Here is a 25,583-nt window from a genome sequence, read left to right as displayed (position 1 = left end):
CGCTTCTGATAATAATTTGCTGATAAAAAGTTGCGCATGTTTAACTGATATGGATATGCCAGACACCTAGAGACTTTTGTGCCCTTTTCGTGATTGTGATCACTATTAATTATGTAGGTACTTGCTTACCTATCAAAGAATTGAAAAAATCAACATCTAATGGCAAGCTGGTCTCTCTGTGGCACTAATATGAAAGAGTGATAGAGATTACCGTTTCGTTCGCTACGGAGTACGGAGCGAACGAATGGCATCTTGGCTAGGCACCCTGGTGTGCTTGCGCTATAGTTGCGAAAAAAAAAAACCACTACTATTAGTCTATTACAGTGCCATACAAGCTTTTATTTAACCTGCAATGTTAGTAAAATGTGTATGTATAGCCTGACCAGTAATATATGATAATTGTCAAGAGGGCGCTGTTATTCTCATGTATAGGGTGACAATTCAGTGTAGTATGAAAAAATTAGTTCCAGTGAAATTCCGCAACATGGCGCACCCTCAATAGATCCTGGTTCACCTATATTATGTACAGGGACCTCTGTCATTTTCAAAATTTGCAGAAGATTTATAACCAATGATTGATCTCACTTTCAGCCATAGATATAATATACTTAAAGATGGAATCTAAGCGAGCTGTCACTGTTACTTACCACTTTTGTTTTATGTACGATTATCAATGTGGCACCACCTGGCTGTGGCCATGTCGATAAAGTCATATCGATAAACTATCGACATTTCTTGCAAGTTTAACGATAGGTACCTAAAATGAACAAAAATGCTTTTAGAGGCTACATTCCTACTAGTCAAATCAGCTTCTTTTTTAGAACTGTCAAAACGATTTGCTAATATGGAATTTATATGAAAACCTCGGAGTAATAATCCAATATGGAGTGGTGACACGCACTATTTTCTATGTGAAAAATTCTGCCGTTTTCGGCGCGGGGGGCGAGGAACGCACACAAATAATGTAAACACTAATGCATTTTTTGCATGCGTCGCTACACACGCACACGACAAAATTATCAAACACTAGCATAAACTATATTCACACAAATACAAGAACAAACACAGCCAACCCTGTCCGTGAACGAGATGATGTCAGTTCTAAGTAAACGTAGAAGTGCGAGGGACTTGTCGATAATATTGTCGATATTTTATTGACTGAATTTTAACTGTCTGCTTTAGTCAATTATAACCATCAAAAACATTACATGTAAAAAGGTGCAAGTCCCGCAACGCTTCTACTACAAAAAAGTTTTGAGATGTAATGCTAATGTGAAACCAAGTCGGTTATTTTAATCAGTGCCAGGGGGTGTTAAAATCGTATCAATAAGATATCTTTAATTTGTAATACCTACGTATAATGACTTGGCCATCGCACGGCTGCATAATGACATAAGGATCATCGTCACCTATTAAAAATAATTCTAATTGAACATAACGCTAGCGCTAATTGCAGTTTGAGCATTACATATATTTACGAGTACGGTAAGAGTAAAGCATTATGTGCGATTTCCAAGTCATTATATGTATTACAAATTAAAGATATCTTATTGATACGGTTTTAACACCGGGGTGGCACTGATTAAAATAACCGACTTGGTTTCACATTAGCATTACATCTCAAAACTTTTTTGTAGTAGAAGCGTTGCGAGACCTGCACCTTTTTAGGGTTCCGTACCCAAAGGGTAAAAAACGGAACCCTTATAGATTCGTCATGTCTGTCTGTCTGTCTGTCCGTCTGTCCGTCTGTCCGTCTGTCTGTCCGTCCGTATGTCACAGCCACTTTTCTCCGAAACTATAAGAACTATACTGTTGAAACTTGGTAAGTAGATGTATTCTGTGAACCGCATTAAGATTTTCACACAAAAATAGAAAAAAAACAATAAATTTTTGGGGTTCCCCATACTTCGAACTGAAACTCAAAATTTTTTTTTTCATCAAACCCATACGTGTGGGGTATCTATGGATAGGTCTTCAAAAATGATATTGAGGTTTCTAATATCATTTTTTTCTAAACTGAATAGTTTGCGCGAGAGACACTTCCAAAGTGGTAAAATGTGTGTCCCCCCCCCTGTAACTTCTAAAATAAGAGAATGATAAAACTAAAAAAAATATATGATGTACATTACCATGTAAACTTCCACCGAAAATTGGTTTGAACGAGATCTAGTAAGTAGTTTTTTTTTTATCGTCATAAATCGCCTAAATACGGAACCCTTCATGGGCGAGTCCGACTCGCACTTGGCCGCTTTTTTTACATGTAATGTTTTTGATGGGATCTCATCTCTTTTTGTAGACAGTCCTTCTTTCGGGTACTCATACCCATACTATGTATACACATATCATAACTAAACACATCTTTATTCATACTCACATCGTACATACATCGTAGTGTACCTTTACTTTACCTACTATTTGTAGGAACTGCAACAGTAACTTTGTAATAGCATATATTTATATGGAATTACAAACTTACTTATGCAGTTCTTAGATATTTAAAACGTGACTGATATTGCAATATTTTTAGGTTTTCGATGGTTTGATAAGCTGAAAACTACTTATGTTTAAAATTTATTGCATCTTTTGGAAATCTAAAAAAATAAATCAAAATAACAATATATTTATAATGTTCATATAGATTTTATCGATATTGGTTTTTATGGTGTCCCATCACTAACTATGGTAGAGTGATACCAGAGTAATAAATTAAAAGTGCCTATTTATGGAAAATGACGGCAGTAAAATACCTTAAAATAAATAAATTACAATACTTACAAACATTGGACATGTCAAATAAAAAATATACGATAGAAACTAAGAGAAAAATGGATTTTCAAGCAGTAGTAGGGTAGGTGCGTTAGTTTTCGTCCAGCTCTAGTTTTCGTCCACTTGACGAAATTGAATATAAATCTACATTGCTGCACAAATTTGGACTTAATGCAATCCTTAATGTCGAGACAATATATCTATCTACATAAAAAATGTATTTGGCAAGTAGCAAATTAAATATCAAATATGTTATTTGCTAATCTGTCATGTGGACGAAAACTAGAGACTAGAGCATGGACGGAAACTAGTACAATGACCCTATATCGGTAATATCACGTTATTTATGATTTATACTATTTATTTCATTGAATGGATTATGTTGATATAAAAATAAGGTGTTATATAAATTATATAACAATAAGCAACGCAAATTGGAAGTTAGGTATACCTAATGAATATTTAGAAAGTCTTCTTTAAATTTTACCCTAAATTAGATCTAGTACCATGAAGTGGTATCACTTTCAGATTGACAATGTTTCTTAGTTTTTTGCTAAATTAGTGCACTATTTGATAATATTTACATGTAATAGTACTTACATATGAAAAGAAACGTGTTCTTTAAGTACGCTAGATGTGTCCGATCGGTTTTTACAGGAGAAAACGCTACAATTCGGCATTTTCTGCTCCTAATATTCCGCTTAGACTGACGTTTGCTGAATGGCGTATGACGTATGGCAACAAGTTTTATATAACCTCCTTGACCGGTGGCCGCCGACTTTTGGCAGAGGGGAACGCCTGTTAATGGCGGTTCCTGTTGGTTTATTATTCCGAGATGAAAACGAATGTAGTGACGTCACGGTAAACTCACCTACTTTTTATATTTCAATCCGATTTATTAAATATAGCTAGTCAACCAAATCTTGTCAGTAAAAAAAGGCGCGAAATTAAAATTTTCTATGGGATGATATCCCTTCGCGCCTACATTTTTCAAATTTGCCGCCTTTTTCTACTGTCAAGATCTGGTTAACCAAGTATACAAATTGTGTTTAAAAATAGCTGCTGTCTATGTTTTTCTAATAATTATCTGGTGCTTTATTTCGTGCACGGTTTGAAATAATTTATTTTAAGTACAGGAAACATCCCTATTCTTTATCAGATCACGATTTTATCGTCACGCCCCAGCAGGGAACGAAGGGAAAGTTGAGATTTTTAATTACGATACATAAATACCTACTTACTACAATATGTGTTACGCAATAATTGAATTATATTACTTATTACTTATATTATAATATATTCATTATCCATTAGCATTTCAATTATGTTTATTTTAAACGAAAATATCGAAGCTTCAATTAATCGCTATTTCGTTCCGCTGTGTAGCGTTTATCGATATATAACATGATTAAAATAGACTTTTCATATCCCTAAAAGCGCACACATACACGTTTTTACGCACTACATTTTTACACTTTGATTTAAAGTTCATCTTGTCAACAGTATAGTTGTCCTTTTTTGACAAATGACATTTTTAAAAGAGCGAGGAGAGAGAAGTGATACTAGTTGCTGCGCCGTCAAAGAGAACAGACAACGTTGGGGCCTTGGTTTCAGCTAATGGGCTTATTACATCCACACTTGCGAACGGGCCCGAGCAAGAGTATTTTTTCGTAATATTTGAAATGTAAAAAAATGTTCATATATATTATGCAATAGTATCAAACATTAAACATTTATGGCAATTAGAGACAAAGTATTTTTTACATGTCAAATAGGTATTGTTAAAGATGTGCTGATATTCCGTGAAACGGAAAACGATCAGTGACTTTAAACATGCTTTAAACCCAGGGAGACTGGGCTAACTGGGCTAAGATAATTCACTATAGTCTGAAACGGAAAACGATCAGTGACTTTAAACCCAGGGAGACTGGGCTAAGATAAATCACTATAGTCTGAAACGGAAAACGATCAGTGACTTTAAACCCAGGGAGACTGGGCTAAGATAATTCACTATATTCGTATTCATGATTTTTACTATTTATTATTTACCAAAACGGGACTCATTCGCGTAAAATTAAGTTGAGTCTTCTCCGAGACCACGGACACAACGTCGTCCTCGAAACGTTGGAAGTAAATTTAAGTATTTAATAAGTCCCGTTTTAATAATTACCTAGTCTTATCCATACTTATCTTTCGCTGCGCCGCGCATGTCAACTCGCTACGTCCGCCATATTTGCGCGCCATCTTTGAATGATATTGCAATACAAAAAAATCAGGCGATTCTACTACTTACCTCATAGCCTCATAATTATGGGTAAATTAAAATTACATTACAGTACATATGGTGCTACTTTTCCTAACTAGTGCGGGAAATAGCAATAGCACTTTCCGTGTGTATGTCAAAAGTTTAAAGTGTACTGTGTACAAGTGTACTGATACCGTAAAACGTTGTACGATACACGTGCGAATAGGTAATTCACAACTCGTGTCGATATAAACACTCCCTTCGGTCGTGTTTTAATTTATCGCCACTCGTTTCGAATTTCTTCTTTTCCGCACTTGTATCGTAAATAACTAGTGGCTCTGTGAGCTGTAGACCTCGCGAGCATAGCTTATTGGGACCGTGCACGATGACAGCGCCACACAGCGGTTTGATCAATCAACAATACAAAGATTTTAATTTATTAAAAAAAAATACGAAGTTTAAGTGAAAAAAAAAATACAAAAAGCTGTCTTACTGGGGATCGAACCCAGACTTTCTGTGTGCAAACAAAAAAAGCGATTGTTTACAAAATGCGCCATGATAGTTCTTAGCTAAGCTGACGAAATCGGCTACTCATTCTCGAGTACAATACAAACTAAATATCTAAATACCGCCTAAACCAGCAATACATTTTTTCTGCATTTTTTGCCATTTACTATGTAAATATGTCTCAAAAAGAAAAAACTCTTATGATACTGATACGACTATTTGTTTAGGCGGGAGCTATCACGACTCCGCCATTTTGAAAAAATTCCAAAAACCGGATCGACAAAAAATTTTTATTTAGTCATAGAATTCGGTCGCCAAATTTCACGAAAATCGGTTAAGAATTGCGACCTGTAGAGGAGAACATCCGGACATACAAAAGCAAAATGCCCGAGTCAAAACGTAGACCTTCGCTACGCTGCGGTCAACTATTACCGAATATTATCATTTATCAAATAGGTAAACAGGCAGATAATATTGGTCAATAGTATTCAACATTCAACCTGTCGTGTTTTGTTTTCTTTGTGCCTGTCGCATCGCATCGGAGTAATATATTGATACCTACATACAACATGTAAAAATACTTTGTCTCTAATTACCATAATATGATATTTTTACATAAAACACATTAATCAAATTCTTCTTTATCTCTGAAATAGATTGACCAATTTAGTTGTAATATGTAGAATTTTATTGTAGAACAATTAGACTGTGTGTGGCAGACAAATGGGCAGACACATGTAATATACCTATCTATCTACAGTATCTACCTACACTATATATACCTACCCCAATACCTACCTATCTCTCTTTGGAAAAGTAATCGAGGATTGCAGATACTTTGGCGCGTTGTTTCATTCGCTGCTTTTGATGCTGGCTGTACCTGTATAAATATAACGAAAACAAATTCAAATGCAATATCAAACGTGTATTTTATAAAAAACATTAACTGACACTAATATTAGAACTAGAATTAGTAACTTAACAGTCCTCATTGCAATAATAGGTAGTAAATAAAGGCACAACGTGAGATATATTTTAGTCAAAGTTGACTGCTGTATGTTCTCTTTCAAATGTTACCGCAGAACATAGCTCAAATAAAAATGTGATAGTGTATAGCTAGGGCGTAAGTGCCCGAGTGGAATTCCTTACTAATAACTATTGTACATATAGAAATCGGAACGCTTAAGCTTTGGATTCCTCCGAAAACGGTGCCGTCATATTACGGCCGCTATATAGCGTTGACTGACGTCACTAGAACGTTGTCTATGTAAACAAGATGGCGCGGTTTCCTAGACGGCGTACGTTACGTTGATTGTCAACGTAAAGCTTTGGATTCCTCCGAAAACGGTGCCGTCATATTACGGCCGCTATATAGCGTTGACTGACGTCACTAGAACGTTGTCTATGTAAACAAGATGTCGCGGTTTCCTAGACGGCTTTACGTTACGTTGATTGTCAACGTAACGTAAGATGACGGCCGTCATGACCTTGTCGATGGTTTCGTGAACGTTTTATTAGATAGCGGTGACGCCATTTTGAATAAATGACACGAGATTTGAATAAATGATTCCGTACTACGATTATTTTCCTCTTCTGATGATATTTCATCCTCCAAGTAAATTATAGATGATCAAGCAAATCTTGTCAGTAGGAAAAGGCGCGAAATTCAAATTTTCTATGGGACGTTATCCCATCGCGCCTACTGTTTTCAAATTTGCCGCTTTGACCTTGGTGGATGACGGTGTGTTATGACGCCGTGGTACTTTCCACATGTCGCCACCGTAAAGACGGCCGTCTTTTGCTGCCGCTATATGACGGCCGTCATATGACGGCACCGTTTTCGGAGGAATCCAAAGCTTAACGTAAGATGACGGCCGTCATGACCTTGTCGATAGTTTCGTGAACGTTTTATTAGATAGCGGTGACGCCATTTTGAATAAATGACACGAGATTTGAATAAATGATTCCGTACTACGATTATTTTCCTCTTCTGATGATATTTCATCCTCCAAGTAAATTATAGATGATCAAGCAAATCTTGCCAGTAGGAAAAGGCGCGAAATTCAAATTTTCCGTGGGACGTTATCCCATCGCGCCTACATTTTTCAAATTTGCCGCTTTGACCTTGGTGGATGACGGTGTGTTATGACGCCGTGGTACTTTCCACATGTCACCACCGTAAAGACTTAAAGACGGCCGTCTTTTGCTGCCGCTATATGACGGCCGTCATATGACGGCACCGTTTTCGGAGGAATCCAAAGCTTTATACGATACCTCTGTAGGTACATTAAAAGCGTTTTTTGTATTCATTGTCATTCATTAGTTAAATAAAATTGAGCAAGAGGATCAAGTGAAAAAAAAACTACAATGTAACTATGCACTAATAACAATTATTAAACACCGACTGTTTTAAATGCCTAAACGGCTTCTTTATTCTTCTAGATGGGTGGATCAACTAATTTTTGTTGTAATTCTGTCTGGATTGTGTGGTACATTTAAATACCATAGAATTTTAAATAAAAGTTGTCCAGGGAAACGTAACCATTGCAACGAGTGACGAGAAAAAGTTTATTCGCCCAGATATAAAATGCAACAGAAAATTAACTGGGATGGAAAATAACAAAATTACAACCGTGAATTAGGAAGGTTTTTTGGACGTTCGAGTTCACAAACATCTTTACAAGCCAACGTTCCAAAAATATATTCACACGGCCTTGTTGTTAGTGTCTTAGAGCCCTTCTAAGCTAACTATGCATCGACTTGAACAGAACAAAGTGACGGAGTGTCATTATAAATGTCAAAATTTCACAGAAATTTGACATTGCCACACTTTGTCATTGCATATGGCATGCAGAGTCAGCTTGGACCGACTGTAGAGGCGTGTAAATATATTTTTGATACGTTAGTTTGTAAAGACGATGATGATTATTATTGATTTTTTTAGTCGGCGTGTAACATGTTGACAAAATCACTAACTTACTGCTATCTAAGTACAAACAACACGTATATATCTATATGAAATATAAACAAATTACAAAAATACGTAATTTACAAACAGCATAAGGTACAATTTCAGTCATTTACAAATGCGTTTACTATTTACAGTAGGTACAAGTTACGTAGCAAACTCAACATCCCTTTACCAAATTATACATCAAACTAAGTAAAAAAACAAATTTACATATTTTATTCGTTTCAAGTTTGTATAATCTTAGGTAAATCGGTGGACAAAACATAAATTTCACATTTGAGTAAGTATATGTATATTAGAAGGAAAGAACGCGAACAATAATTATTTATTAGTTAGTCAACGTATGTGCATATTTAATTTTAATTAGACCAACTTATATTAGTCATACATATTTTTAACTGAACACAGAGACTTCTCACATAAAATATACCTAAATAATAAAGATTTTTTACTTAAAAATACATTTTGTAGCGTGTCAATAATTGTACACTACAAAAATAGTCACTGGGAGAGATTTCAAATTCGAAATTGATTAAGATTCATTTTTATAACAATTATTTTTACATACGAGTGGTTTAGAGGTGTAAATGGAACAGGCTATTGTTACTTGTAGTGTTGATATGTCACAATTTTTCGGGATTTTCTATTTATAGGTATCGGTAGATTTGGTAGGTGCCTGCCATGAGGAAATTAACCAGTGGCGTAAACTGGAACACCAGTCCATAGGGCCCAATCTGTAAAGGGGCCCACTGATGATCAGTCTGCGGGACGATATCAGCTGTCACCTTTTGCGTTGTTCGGAGCTGTCACCTTTTGCTTTTAACTGACAGGCCGATATCGTCCGGCGGACTGATAATCAGTGGGCACCTTTATTCAGATATGTATTTGGGCGTTTTCTTACATAAATATTGAAAACCCGATTCTCACGGATCCTGGTGTTTTTGGGTTCTTTCAACTCAGAATCACTAGCATATTCAATCCTGATGATAAAAAAAATGTCCCAAAAATTTGTACATTCCACTACGTCACGTCCATACAAGTGAAAAAATTTCTCATAATAAAACGTGACGTAATGGAATGGACATTTTGGGACATCTTTTTTTAATGGAAGGGTGGAGAGTGCTGTCGATTCTGAGTAGAATGAGCCCAAGATTGTCCAGATTTGAAAGAATCAGGTTTTCGATATTTATTTTAGAAAAAGCCCATTTGATATTTATTTTCTTCCCTAATCCTTATCCTTTCTTCACATCAACACATCAGAGTATGGTTATCATTCATGGAATGAAGCTCTGATTTTGTCTATTCTGTTAAAAAAGTAATATAGACCTTACAAACCCATAATAAATACTTCGCGGAAGGTTTTCGCCGATATAAGTATTTAACTGGAACATTTTCTCCTTACTTTTGGCAACAGAAGACACACATTTAGTTTCCCTGTGCGCATATGACCTCGCAATCGGCTAATGCTCCACCAGATGGCGTCGCGCTTTTCCAACGACACAAATAATTCGTCAAGTGTTCCATGAATAGTGTGCAGCGTACTTATATGAACATGAGTTCGTCTCGCAAGTAGTTCTCATTGGCCCTGACGTAGTCGAGCAGGTCCCGCACGGCGGCGGCGAGGCCGCGCAGCCGCGGCGGCTGGTCGGCGCGCAGGCGCAGGTCGGCCAGCAGCCGCGCCGCGTGCGCGGGCAACTCGTAGCGCCGGTACGGCGCCACCTGCGGCATCAGCTCGTCGTCCAGCTCCGACACACTGGAACATCAATATGGTTGGGATCAGGGATGTTGCGGATGCCGATTTTTTGACATCCTTGATGCGGTTGCGGATGCGGATTTTTAGAGGCTCACATCCGCGGATGTCAAGATAGGTACACAAAAAACGTCAAATATTACATTTTAGTAATTTTTATTTCAAAAAACCGGACAAGTGCGAGTCGGACTCGCGTTTCAAGGGTTCCGTACATTAAGTCCCACTCACGCTTGACTGCTAATTTCTAATAGGTTTTTTTGGCTAATGACTAAATTACCTAGCAGTCTAGCACTTACGTGCAGATGCGGATGTTGAAAATAACGCGGAAGTTCAGCGATTGCGGATGCGGATATTCGCAACATCCCTGGTTGGGATGATGACTCGTGGTCGATAGTGATGTTGACTGTAGTTCAATAAATTATTTCACACCATGTACGAAATAGCACTAGGTATAATTAAAACAACCGACCAAGTGCGAGTCGGACTTGCGTTCCAAGGGTTCCGTACATTAACTCCGACTCACGCTGGACTGCACATTTCTAATAGGTTTTCCTGTCATCTCAACGTCAAGAACTATTTTGAGTTTCTTTTTCAAAATATTAGACCCAGTAGTTTCAGAGATAAAGGGGTGGTCGGTAGACAGATAGACGCCCGAGCGATCCTATAAATAAGGGTTCCGTTTTTTTCTTTTGAGGTACGGACGGTTTAACCTCTTGTCTGTGTATGACAATGACAAGAATCCTAACCAAATTTTTAGTCATCTTTTTAGAACAATTTCAACCAAGGTTTGAACCCACGATTTTTGACTACCACAAACATATGAAAGGTTAACTCAAAACATTAGAAGTGGATAATACTCACGTAGCGATGTAATACCGGGCATACTCTTGCTGCATTGGGGCCATGTCCCGCACCAGTCGTAATGCGAACTGCAGTAGCACATCTCCGTAGTGAGGTTTTTTGTATTGCACACGAGCTCCCAATAGCGGTTGTTGCACTAAATAAGAGAAAAAAGTGTTAGTTTAAATTAAACAAAGATATTTTAGTAGCCGCTCCATCCTACAGTACATACTATAGACTCACTCCGCATGTCTTGAGAGAGCAGAGCCCGTACCTGTGAGTCATTGACAGAGTCAAAACTGACATAATTATACGCTGTCGAGAACGTAATTTACTTTCTATACATCTCGCTCGCACTAATATGCGAGTACGAGCGAGATAAATAGAAAGTAAAAAGAGAAGTAAAGTCGGGCCGCGGTAGCATGCGCTCCACTGCACAGTATACTACTTGTATCGATGATGGTCCCTCTGAGAGTTCATTTTTATATGAGGAGATTGGGGAGTAGCCATCAGCATCACGTAAAATGGTTGCAGATATTTTTTTTGGAAATTTAGCACCCTAATTTATTTAGAAATGTAACATTTATGTAATAAAAATACAGTAAGAACATACTTATTTGTCAATTGTTTTTTATTGGAACTGTCATAGGAACCATAATAGTAGTTTATGCAACAGTGATATAATAAGGTAATTCTCGGGTCTTTTTTTACAAAACTCGACTACGTCTCGTTTTGTAACTTCGACCCTTGAATTTTAAGAACCAATTGTGAGCCTATAGACAAATCATTCAAATGACATTGCTTTAGATATCACTGTCAGTCATTTAATTGACACATTTAAGTGCTGGAGTAGAAAAATACCATAATTCGACGCGCGAGGTATGATACATTCCAGACTAAAGATAGACTCACTCTGCATGTCCTGGGAGACCTGCGCCGCGTACAGCGCCGCGGCGGCCGGGGTCTGCACTAGCACGACGCGCACGTCGGGCCGTGCTAGCACGCCGCAGAGCCACTCTTCCGGTGCTTGGGCGTACAGCGCCATGCAGTCGGCGCTGAATAAGTCGTATACCTGTAATAGATTAAACATTGCTGAAGACAAATTATTGTTTCAATTCAAACATTAAATGTACATTTTCAGAGTAAAGGCTTGGCCACACAGGCAGCCCGAAGACAGCTGTACGCGTTATGCGCGCAATAAAAGCTAAAATATAACTGTGACGCTTTCAGTCGCAAAAGCATCGCAGTGTGTTCAGACTCGTCCTTTTATTTCAAGCTGCCTTATTTATTTATATGAGTCTAGTATCCTACTGCTGGGCCAAGGCCTTCCTCCTCCATTTCAACGTATCCCAGTCTTGACCCGTCTCCCTCCATATTATTAAAATTATTCAGCATGAGCATCGTCTTCATAAAAGTCATATCTCCTTTAGCTCACTTTCATGCATTTTTAAGCGTTTGAAATTTTTATTGCAATCGTTTTTGGCCAATTTCAGGAAGGCGTGAGCACGCGACCGAAATATTATGAGAAAAAGTGTTGTTTTGGTGGTAAAAAGAAAAGGTAAGTGTACAGTCCAATGAGTATTTGTGCCTCGAATTTAACACCCGAAACAGATATCTGTATAAGTGTATACGGTCCAGTAGGTACATTATGCGGTAACTCTAGTTGTCAAAAGTTGACATTTCCTTTAATTCCTTTCGTTGCCACAAAAAACTTGGCGCCGTAGAGCGCCATCTAGTTTTCCTGTCAAACGCGAGCACGATGTTTCTGATACTTTTTTACTACAATTTTGTACTTTTGTACTTTACCTTTCTACAATTTATAACTGTTTGATATATCATCTCTTACCCGTGCCGGAGCGCCTTCCTCAAGCATTTCCTTCAGCACCCTGACGGCCTCCATGGCCGGCTCGCAGTCCCGCGCGTACAGCAGCAGGATGTGGCCGGGGTCCGCCGCTGGCGTGTGTTCAGCCGTGTACGAAGCGTATCTGTAAGTAAATTAATGTATAATGTATGTATGTACACGTATTTACAATATTTAACGCCGAGTATCTTCGACCAACACGGAAGGGAGACGGCATTCCTACTATTTCCCCTCTGCCGAAGCATAGATGCAACTGTACCTATGGCGGTGCGTGTTGACTCGTCCGTACACAAAAAAAGATAGAGGTGCGCAAGATTTGACGTGTGTCATTTTCTATGTATTTGTGTCGTCATTACAGTATGATTTTGTAGTGAGTGAGAAGTGCGACTGTGTGCACGTTTCCCCCCGCAAAAATAGCAGAATGATTTATTTGGTAAGATATCGCTTCGGCTCCTCCCTTCCGTCATGTCGGAAGCCAGTGTTGCTCGAAGCCAAGTATATAAAACTATTCACGCTTTAATAAAACATGACGGTAATCTAGTAGCCTACTAAGCTAGTAGGCTACTAATAATAGTAATAATAGGGTTTACTCTTAAGGGTTGGAAGGTCAGATGGCAGTTGCTTTCGTAAAAACCAGTGCCCACGCCAATTCCTGAGATAGTTGTCAAGCGAACCCCAGGCTCCCATGAGCCGTGGCAAAATGCCGGGACAATGCGAGGAAGATGATGAGGATTTACTCTTAAGTAAAAAAAAAACATATTGTGAATAAACCGCAATAATCTCAAAAATATAGGAGCCCCTCTGGGTTGGAAGACCAGATGTCAGTCGCATTATTGGGATTTGGTTGCCATATTACCCGGCCTTCTGTGTGCAATAGTAAAGGTAGGCTACCTGTGCATCCACTCGTGCAGCACCTTCTTGCGCAGGTTGGCGAGCACGCGCGAGTGCGCGGCCCAGCACGCCGCCAGCAGCGTCAGCGTCAGCGCCAGCGCGCCTATGGCCCACCACACGCGCGGGTCCATGCCCAGGTCCAGCTCTCTTTCCTCAGTCGGCGGGGCACCTGTAATTCCGATTTGTACTTCATAAGTAGTGTTCGTGATGGATTGGTAAACTGAAAGTAGGTAGATGTAATAAACGAGAGAAAAAGTGACCAAAGCCTCCAGGGCTCGAGGACAGATTTGAACCGCTATACCAAGTTTTTTTTATGTAATTCGAATGTTTATTTTTATTGTGTGATTTAATGTGTAATTTTTATTTTTGGTGGAAAAATGTTTATCGTCATTTGTTAGATTATTCGTTACTAATTCTGTAAATATTATTTTGAAGTGCAAGCGCATACCTCTCGCCCTTTGATTTACCAAAAGGCGCCTCCGAGATTGCATAGGTACTCTAGAAAAATTGTGACAGGAACAGCCGTACCTAGTGGCTAATTATAGCGACAGTAGCGAATGAAGACGCGCGCTAAATACTGCCTCGGGCACTCTAGGCCTTCGGATTTTTCCTCTCGTAGTGCCTCTCGTATATTGATCGTAATAATAACACATATCAAATTATTTAATAAAATAATCTGATTTGTACCATCGTTAATTTCCGATTACTTTTTTTAATATAAATTATAGATCAGGGAAGGTCAGTCAATCCTTTCGCGAGTGTAATAAACTAAATATATCTACAAGGAAATATTTTTTATTTTTATTTTTTTTATTTTATTTATTGTCATTGTTTACAACTTTACACAATCTTTCTGTATTGTACATTGAATGTAAACATAAGCCTTCCCGATTTCCAGCTCCCTATTCTATAATGCGCGATACCTAGTAATTTCGGTGATGTCTCGAAAAATAAAACATATACCTACTTAAGCATATTTCTTCAAACAGGAGTTTCCACCCTGTGACGTTTAAGGTGAATAAATACTATAACGACACCTGTTAAGGTAAAGTGACCATTTTCACGTGCGAATACTACGCATTTTCATTCGATCTAACCACAACGAGTCATTGGGAAAACAACAGTTATTTCTTTTTGTCATGGGGATGTGACAATGTTTTTGAACAATAATAATTTACACGAATAAAGGTTAAATAAAAACTGTAATTTGGTTTGTGATGGGTATTCCGTTTATTTAGAATAAGAATAATATTTATTTAGAAGAAAAAACCTTATTAACAATACATACTGTCCAGTGGCCCCACATTAGGCTATGCTTGTCACGTGGTAGCCGGAATCGTAATTCGTAAACTGAAGACTAATCTAATAGAATAGGTAATGAATGTAATAGTTAGAGAAATTAAGCAATTCAAAGAAAAAGGGAAAAAAAGGGAAAAAAAGGAAAGAACAATTTGTGTGTGCGTGTGTATGTGTGCGTGTGTATGTGTGCGTGTAAGGCTACAAAGATTGTTAGCATGTAAGTTAGGTGATGACCTTCAACAGCATCTCAGTTTGATTGTAGTTAAGACCTTTCAACCAGTTCTTAATTACGAATTTTGCTTCAAGAGGGGACTTTTTAGATATGTTGCAGGACTTTACCAGTGTATTGTAAATAAACCAGTACACCAGTTATGCCCGTTTCACCAAAGCTGACGTCCCCTTACTAATTAAATGAGTTAACTCATTTTAATCATTAAAAGGCGGCTTTCGATGTAGGTACTCACAGTATTCAAAGACGCTGGGGTCACCGATGCTGTTTCGATACGACGCGGTGTATTCCAAAGACAGTAGTACACAATAACCAGGGTCGGGACACCGCAGGTGGCAAACAACTGTCGCAGACTCGGACTGCGCGGTGCAGTTGCCTCTGATGTTTATCCAATCTACAGCCTAAAATATTAGAAATAGAAAATGTTAATCATTAGAAAAAACTAATTGGGAGTCTGGTTTGCTTAATGACAACTTAATCGGTTCAATCAGTCCGGTAGTTTCGGAGAAAATTGGCTGTAACAGACGGACGGAGTGACACACAAGTGATCATATAAATCAAGACTCTTGACATCTTTTTAGTCAAATTCCTCCTTAATGAAGGTCGCTAGACGTTCAGTGGCCGTTCACCACTAAATAATCAAAAAATCACACTGGCGAGATTTGAACAATTCCGAACTTCACGACTCTCAAGACAAATCCGGAATTTACTCGTAAATACTTTACCCACTTGCTGTAAATTATGCTTTGAAATATGTACTTACATCCGTTTCCTTAGTATTGGAATTATTCTTATACTCTTTAGTTCGCATGCCAAACGATTCGCTCACGTCTATGTAGTGAAGGTTATACGTGGCCACGAGCTCACGGCTGAAACAAAGGGAATACTTTTTAGTAAATTGTCGTCATACATCAGAGATCAGAGGCCTCTGAGACACCGAAGGATAAATCGACCCAAAATAAATCACAATTCGTGTACGGGTCTCCCATTTTTAATATAATTTAAATTGTACTCATTGTTGTCAAATAGGTACTGTTAAGTTTTCAACTTCCTAACTTCTTCATCAGAATAGATGACTGACATTTTTTTTTACATACGTGTTTATAGCGGCAATAGTGATAAACCGTAATATATAGACCGTTGACATGTTACGCAATACCTACATACCTACACGTAACATTTGTACTGTGTATTTATTTCAACTTGTATTAGGGTTCATAGGGACAGACAGGTAGTAGAACATTGTGATGGAGTTACCCTACGAATACGAAATCCTAAACAAGGTAAAATTTATATTTAAGTCAATGATCTAAAAAAACTTTCTTTAGTCCTAGACTGTTTATAATTATATAGATAAGATAAGATAGATAAGATAACAGTATCAGTATTGCTGTTAATGAATTTAATGACATGTATTGTAGTAAAAGTATGTATTGTTGTTGTTATGTCTGTATTGATGATGATGAGTATTCACGTAGTAATAAAAAGCGGCCAAGTGCGAGTCGGACTCGCCCATGAAGGGTTCCGTATTTAGGCGATTTATGACGTATTAAAAAAAAACTACTTACTAGATCTCGTTCAAACCAATTTTCGGTGGAAGTTTACACGGTAATGTACATCATATATTTTTTTTAGATTTATCATTCCGTTATTTTAGAAGTTATAGGGGCGGGGGGACACATTTTACCACTTTGGAAGTGTCTCTCGCGCAAACTATTCAGTTTAGAAAAAAATGATATTAGAAACCTCAATATCATTTTTGAAGACCTATCCATAGATACCCCACACGTATAGGTTTGATGAAAAAAAATATTTAAGTTTCAGTTCTAAGTATAGGGAACCCCAAAAATTTATTGTTTTTTTCTATTTTTGTGTGAAAATCTTAATGCGGTTCACAGAATACATCTACTTACCAAGTTTCAACAGTATAGTTCTTATAGTTTCGGAGAAAAGTGACTGTGACATACACGGACGGACGGACAGACAGACAGACAGACAGACATGACGAATCTATAAGGGTTCCGTTTTTTGCCATTTGGCTACGGAACCCTAAAAATGTAATATATAATTAATGTGTCATCATAATAAGGAAACTCCAGCGAATATCGAGTATAATTGAAGGAAATTGCCTATATTGCAAACATCTATATCTAAATCAATCAAAGGTCAGAACCTTAGACATTATGATATGATATCACAAAATTGATAACACGCTGGCATCAATTCATCTCTTAGTTTAGTATTAATTATTTTGTATTTTACTTACATTAGAATCATACTATTTGTATTAAAATAGTTTTTACCATAGGTTTAACCCAACCGCATCAGTTACCAAATAATTTGGGAAAAACGAAAAATTTGTCACGATGGATTTTTGTCTTGGTTACAGAGATGACACGAATATTCGGCTCTTTGCCGAATATTCGGTATTGGGTACTATTTGGCTGATTAGCAATATCTACCTATTAAAGGTGTAATAAACTATAAGGGTAAAGGGCTAAAGAGAACCCTAAAAAAATGGTTGCATATAGACTGAAATAGATGTCATATTACATACCTAATATCTGGGAGACCGAGCTTTGCTCGGAAAACATATAAAAATGCGCGTTTTCCCAGAGATAAGACCCAGCTAGATCGATTTTTCGCCCCCGAAAACCCCCATATAGCAATTTTCATCGAAATCGTTAGAGCCGTTTCCGAGATGCCCGAAATATATATATAAATTAATAAATATACAAGAATTGCTCGTTTAAAGGTATTAGATACTAAAGAAAAAGTGACCAAGCCTTCCGGTGGTTTAGGCCGGAATCGAACATAAATTGATTGCCTGCCTGCCTGCCTTAAACCTGTATGTTGCAGCCGACTTTTATGTTCGAATCTAAAACTCTACTGACGCAAGTAGATACTACATAAACATGACCTGCGTAGTAACGTCTAGATCTAGATAACCTCTTTGAGCATGCTAACTTCAGATTGCTTAACTTGATTATTAACTTGGGGGTCCTTTTTAACGTCTATCTCTTCTATGTATTTTATGTAATTAACTGGTTTGGTTTGACGTAAATAAATGTATTTTCTTTCTTTCTTTCTTTCTTTTCTATTATCCTCCTTTTCTCCGTACAAAAAAAGTATAATAATAAAATATCCAGAGCCGTTACAAGTTACCAAAAATTTAGGAGGAAAATATGTTACATTATTGTCACACATTATAAATAATATTCTTCGACACGTGTCTTGTATTCATAAGTTCATACATCAAACCAGAATATTTGTCATACTATTTACTTTCAAAGACTTAGGACTTTGAAAGTAAATAGTAATATGAAGTAAGTATGTAGTAGTATTAAGTCAACTCATAGGAGTTGGCTAACTACGTACCGTGTACAAACAAGATCTGTCGGTATAATGACATGAAGTCGTCATAAGCAAGATTTTGGGTGATTTTCGGTTTTTACATACACACATAACATACCTATAGTCTATATAAAATCTATACAATGATACCTATAGGCTATCCTATATCCCCAAATTGTAGGTGTTCTAGAAATGCTATAACTTTATAAAGTCTGTCTCGATAAAATATCTATGGACGACTTTAAAGACAGGGGTTTATCGTGGTTTGGTGCATTGAATCGCCTTAGCAAATCCAAATGATTGTGTTGTGTAAAAAGTCGCAAGTAGGTGCGTAAAACGAATTAGCAAACGCGAACCGGTCAGCGCACCTAATGAAAAGCAAAACCGGTCGAAGCCTACAAGAGTTTATTTACATAACATATACACATTTTATGTTAAGCCTCGCAGTAGGTATCTGTGGGTCAAATTCATACCTAAAAAACGTCCATAAGTATCAAGCCGTTTTTGCTTGATTAAATAGGTAATTAACAAACCTCGAACAACACAAAAATCCAAAATTCCAATGCCTATTATTAGAATCCATATAGCGCAGAGCGGCAACTTGAATCTGAGAGTTCTAATCTAACGTAGGGTATTCCACTTTTACAATTTCTTTACATTGTGCATTGCGTCTCACTCAGTTATTAAGCAAAATGTGAGATGCAAATACACGTTGGACAGATGGAATACCAGTGTTGGCCGATGTTGGCCATTAACCAATATAAATTGAACCGTAAGCTGTAATCGTCCGTTACGGTTTAAGGTTCAATTTATAATAGTTAATGGCTAACATTTTCAATTGCATTAACGTTTCGGCCAACATTGTGGAATACCAACCTGCAACCGTAGCTACTTCAGTTTCTATAAATAGGCATGTGCTTGAAACGCGTGACTGATCGAAATAATTACACAAATTAAACAAAGAAAGATTACGATAACAACCTATGTAGGTACATCATTTATTTATTTATTTATTTTATTGATAAACATGTTTACATGACTTTACAGCTAAACCAATGCGTCACGAAACTTAGACTAACAGCAATAATACTCATAACAACAACAATAATAGCACATTACACTCTAGCATAGACAAATTACATTGGAACAGTTGAGCACCTAGCATCCATTATACAGAATCTCAAGCATTCATTATACACTGCCGTCCATCGCCACGCAAATAGGTTGCACTCAGGTGTCAATATCAGGAGCGCATTGAGCAGTGAAAGGGCGCGGGGAAGCGGCGAGTTTCTGCGCGATACGGTGCGGGCCGGCGGCATCATATGTTTTTTTCTGCAGTTCATAGATACAGGGGAACTACTAGATACAGGGGAACTACAAAGGAGGCTCGTGATTTTGTTGTCGATGCGATTATACGTAGGTACTATATGACACTAGTGCGTGCGTTTGATTGATGGTGACCGTTTTGAGTTAACATAGGTCCTTACCTACTATAGCCAACACAGTTAACTGTTGCTACTAACATGGTTGGCTGGCTATACGAAGTAAACTTACTTATTCTTTTCAAGTTGCACGACGGGTTGCAGCGTATTGAGGGCTTGATGGCTGGTGAACATGTTGTCGATTCGATGATACGTATCCATCATCAAGTGTGTCACTAGCGTGTTAGTGACCCCATGCTCATTGGTTTCTCTCTTCTCAATTATCTTGTTGGATACCTTGTAGCAGCTTGAGAAAACTGCATCAAACTGTTTTGATAGACAGGTCTGGAACAACAGGATGATAAAATTTAGTTTTAAATTTATGTTATGATAGTGTATTTTTCCTAGTGAATGAGACGTAATTCGTGATGGTCTATATTGGAAAATATTGAACCAGTTTATAAAAATTGCACTGTTCTCATACCCTAGGGTAGGGCTAGGGGGTCGCCTGACCCCGATTGGCGCACAATTTTATTTTAACTATAGTGTATGGCTGTCGGCGTGGGCGCCGAGCGTGCACGCTCGGAGCATACGTTTCGTGGCAGACAGAGGTGTAAATTGATGAATAGTCATATAAATATATTCCAAAAATTAGACCAAGATAACTCTGCAGTGAATTTAATAGCACAGAGCATGGAAGTGTTATGACGTTTAAACAATTCTACAGTCTATGCTACCAAACATGCTGCAGAGTTATCTAGGTCTAACTTTTGCCAATAAATTTGTGAACTAATGAGAATGACACATAGCTTACCAGTTTAATTGACATAGAACTTTAAAAAAACTTGCAATTCCAAACATTTACATTACATAGGGGATAGGGGTACAATCGATGAACTCCTTTTCATATGTTGGTTTAATAATAAGCCTATTTAGAACTTATAATCCATCAAAAGACTAGCAACCATGTTTGCACTTTAAAACATATACATTTCATACGTAAGCAATTTATTAATCGCGTACGTAAACAAATGATCGCACAAGATAGTGACGTGTCAAGTTCACAGGGCACCTAACTAGATAGCAGAAAATTGTTATAGGCATACATGGACAGAAGTTTCGTTAGTGAATAAATATTAGTGTCTGACCGAAAACCGGATTTTGGCCAGTCACTACTGAAAATACAGTTTTGGCAGGTTTTTGACCGAAACTGAAACACTTCGGTCGGACACTAGTAATAAACATGCGTATTATATGGTTCCAATAATAACCAACACCTAGGCTGTAAACAATTTGCACTGTCGAGTGTTAACACAATACATGTCGACTCAGGGACATGTAAGTATTACAATAAACTAACTTGTATTGTCAGTTGTAGAACAATCTGCCATATTACAAACAACATAAATGAATGCTTGTCACAAACTGCAGAGTGACAGTGTGACAATAACAGCATATAGCTTCTGTTGCTCTATTTTAGTACACTATGTTACAAGAACCCTTATATTGTTTGAAGATAGGCAGTCTACCAAGCTACAATGACAATTTCTAGTATATATTTAGATATACTAACCTTTGGTTGCATAATAATCTTTAATAGAAAAAAACCGACTTCTCTAACTACTAGCCTAACCCACTTAACGGTGCTTATACTTTATTTGGTAATATGTATACATTTTATGGTAATCATAGTGGTTGATTTAGTTTAGGTATCATAGTGGTTTTCCGGGTCAAGGTCCGGGTCTGGGTCCGAGTCCGAGTACGGGCCAGAGTCCGGAGTCCGGGGCCCAATCCAAGTCAAAATCGAAATTGAAAATCACAAAACGTGTACTATGCGTCGTTGAGGAGTTCTGTTCTGATCATCATCAGCAGTTCCACTTCATCAAATGCCACAGTTTTGAATGTAAATGCTTGATTTTCTGATGAAAATATATAAAATTCTATACGGATGCCTTTAAGATTTGAGAAGTTCCCTCGATTCCTCATGGATACCATGTTCAGGACTTGAGATTGACATAAATGTGCCTAAAAACCTAACTTGCTTAACAAACATAACGAAAAGGACAAATCGCCAAATGCGAGCTATGCGTCGTTGAAGAGTTCCGTTATGATCATCATCAGCAGTTCCACTTCATCAAATGCGACAGTTTTTAATGAAAATGCTCGATTTTCTGATGAAAATACAAAAATCTCTATACGCATGCCTTTAAGATTGGAGGAGTTCCCTCGATTCCTCGTGGATCCCATCATCAGAACTCGAGCTTGACAAAATTGTGGCTTAAAAACTTAACTTGCTTAACAAACATAATGAAGAGGACAAATCGCCAAACGTGAACTATGCGTCGTTGAAGAGTTCTGTTCTGATCATCATCAGCAGTTCCACTTCATCAAATGTCACTTTTTTTTATGTATATGCTTGATTTGTTGATGAAAATACAAAAATCTCTATACGCATGCCTTTAAGATTTGAGGAGTTCCCTCGATTCCCCATGGATCCCATCATCAGCACTCGAGCTTGACAAAAATGTAGCTTAAAAACTTAACTTGCTTAACAAACATAACGAAGAGGACAAATCGTCAGACGTGTGCTATGCATCGTTGAAGAGTTCCGTTCTGATCATCATCAGCATTTCCACTTCATCAAATGTCACTTTTTTGAATGTATATGCTTGATTTGTTGATAAAAATACAAAAATCACTATATGTGTGCCTTTAAGATTTGAGGAGTTCCCTCGATTCCTCATGGATCCCATCATCAGAACTGGGTTTTGACAAAAACGGGACCAATCTGTATGCATATACATACAATCAAAAAAATAATTTTCAAAATCGGTCCAGTAATGACGGAGATATGGAGTAACAAACATAAAAAAAAAAACATACAACCGAATTGATAACCTCCTCCTTTTAAATTTGGAAGTCGGTTAAAAAATATGATGGATGAAGACAAATATTTGCTCCCCTTTTACTTACCAAAGTAAAACAGATTAGGGGAAATCAACATTTAAACCTAAGAGATGAGGGGTTAAATTATATTTATAATGACCATGATGAGTCTTTAATACATACAAAAATTACTTTTTAACATTATAAACCCTAATAAGTTTCTGTATAATCAAATACAATCAAAAATTATTATCTTTGTTGCTGACTGTACCTTCTTGTGATGTCTATCAATAGGCATCGGAGTTTTTGTCGCATGGTAAGACTAATAGCAAGCTATGGAGTCGACATTTGCCATAAATGTAAACTCTTATTCATACTCATACTCATTTATTTAATTTATCTTAAAATGCCTTTAGAGCGGTCAGTCGTGTATATTATCTTAGTCAAATTATATAAAAAAAATATTTTTCTATTACATTATGAATTCATAACTTCAACTATTTTAACATACAACTATACAAACTACATCGCTGCGAAAGACCTAATGTTATGTAGGTACTGACCGCTGATAAAATTGATTCGACCAAATCGCACATCTGATTAATCTTTCCAATTTCTCGTTTAAATAAGTATGAAAGTATAGACGGACACATGTTGAAACGTAAAATATCTTTCAAGTAAACAACTAATCAATGACAGTAGTGATAGAATTAATTCATAACTTTTTTAATTGCGGAAAGTTATTTTCTTAGGTGACAGTTCCATTCACTTTCGGCTCTATTGCAACAAATGAGGTTTAATAAATTAAACTCATATACGTAGTAACTATTTAATAATCTGTTCTCATATTAAATAAAATTAATCATGAGTATGAGTATGAATAAGAGTTTACATTTATGGCAAATGTCGACTCCAGAGCTTGCTATTAGTCTTACCATGCAACAAAAACTCCGATGCCTGTCTATCAATTATTGATCAGATAATTCTAATGACCCCATACTCAATGTTGTAATCTGTTATTGATGAGCTCCGTCTGTCTTCAGGCTGCATCATCAGATCAGATCTATGCAAGCATATCGTCGCTATACTTACTCAACCTCATATCTGCAACAATCATTTGATGGAAATGTCGCTTTTCTTTCATTCGGAATACGGGTGTTTTTGTCATCAAATGAGTGTTGCAGATACGAGGTTGAGTAAGTATAGCGGCGATAGTATATACTATTGCATTGACTACAGATTTATACCAAATTTTAGGTTAATCAATCAGCACCCAACTTGACTATTATTCTTTCACACCTTGTCTAAGTCTGGAGATTTAGTTTGGATTGGAGTGCCTTTGGTTATGCTGTTTAGAGGTAAAAGTGCAAAGTGTGGCTCATCTATTAACCCAATAAATGACCATATAGTGTTCTTAGAGCACTAAACACATTAGTTTAAGTAATAAATCCATTAGTTGTAAGATTAAAATGTGTCACTAACAAAATTGATCCTTTGTTGGTCTTAAATAAATTTTAATACAACATTTGCAGCTCTGAGACTCTTGATTTCAACTGTAAATAGTCTAAAATAGAAAAAGTATGATACTATTCTTACGATAAAAACGTTGTATGGCAGTGTTCACAAATATAGTTTTTACAAGCCAATATTTCAATAATATATTACACAACCTACTATCAGTGTCTTAGAGGGATATACTTATATTTTTGGAATGTTAGCTTTGAAGATGTAGACCTGTACTTACCTAATTTATTTGCTATAAAAAATAGATACTTACAATGTTACACTTAGATCTATTGGTAATGTCCAATATCAATGGTCGGGAATGGAATGCCATTTTCATTCCATGCTTCTGCCTGAGAGTGATATTATTTCTACAAACATTAAATTTATTGTCAGTTGTGTGTTCCAGTTGAATTTCCCAAAGTTTTGCATTCTCGGGTATTTGGGTACACCATTCCACTGTGTAGCGTCCTTCTATGCCGTCTTCAGTCTTGTTAAAACTGGTACCGATTTCAGATCCACATCGTGTAGTGATTTCTGCAACTGCTGTCGACACCATAAAAAGCAACGACACTGTCTTCAGCATCGTTTTTATACTCGAAAACCCCGCGATCATTATACGATCTAACAAACAATAAACATGTTTGTGTTCATCACGTTTCGATAAAACCACGAGAAAACCAGTACTGTCATTAAGTTTTAAACACTAAAGTGTATAAAATAACTATGGCAAAAGGAAATTAAGGTAAGGAAAATGTTACGAAAACAACTATTACCAGCTAGCCTTCATTTACATTTGACTTTACATGATTGATTATTTCCCCATTTGACAGCTGTTAAACGTCATACACCACAGATAAAGTAGGCGTGCATGAACCCCTAAAAGCCATTACAGACGGGCGTACCGGATCAATCAAAATATAGCTGGTCAACCAAATCTTGACAGTAAAAAAAGGCGCGAAATTCAAAATTTCTATGGGACGATATCCCTTTGCGCCTACATTTTTCAAATTTGTCGCCTTTTTCTACTGTCAAGATCTGGTTGACCAAGTATATCCCT

The 25,583-nt window shown here is 37.1% G+C and overlaps 1 protein-coding gene across 1 annotated transcript; it reads right to left on the bottom strand.

Annotated features, from left to right (window-relative positions):
* Positions 1-10,012: 10,012 nt before the first annotated feature.
* Positions 10,013-25,315, bottom strand: LOC134648310 (uncharacterized). The gene is made up of 9 exons (XM_063502806.1): positions 24,798-25,315; positions 20,268-20,479; positions 16,123-16,228; positions 15,595-15,760; positions 13,832-14,000; positions 12,926-13,064; positions 11,992-12,151; positions 11,101-11,236; positions 10,013-10,242 (listed from the first exon to the last, which is right to left on the bottom strand). The coding sequence occupies exons 1-9, from the start codon at positions 25,137-25,139 to the stop codon at positions 10,032-10,034; spliced, it is 1,641 nt and encodes a 546-aa protein (XP_063358876.1). The 5' UTR covers positions 25,140-25,315; the 3' UTR covers positions 10,013-10,031.
* Positions 25,316-25,583: the final 268 nt, after the last annotated feature.

The sequence above is a fragment of the Cydia amplana genome, chromosome 1, assembly GCF_948474715.1.
Source record: "Cydia amplana chromosome 1, ilCydAmpl1.1, whole genome shotgun sequence".
In the NCBI taxonomy this organism is placed as follows: Eukaryota; Metazoa; Arthropoda; class Insecta; order Lepidoptera; family Tortricidae; genus Cydia; species Cydia amplana.
The sequence above is the reverse complement of the archived record's forward strand: the minus strand, read 5'-3'. Positions and strand labels throughout refer to the sequence as shown.

Coding starts and splice junctions, on each gene's coding strand:
- LOC134648310 (XM_063502806.1), bottom strand. CDS start 25,139: ATGATCGCGGGGTTTTCGAGTATAAAAACGATGCTGAAGACAGTGTCG. Junction 15,761..16,122: donor CCAATACTAAGGAAACGGAT/GTAAGTACATAT, acceptor CTAATATTTTAG/GCTGTAGATTGGATAAACAT. Junction 12,152..12,925: donor AGGAAGGCGCTCCGGCACGG/GTAAGAGATGAT, acceptor AATCTATTACAG/GTATACGACTTATTCAGCGC.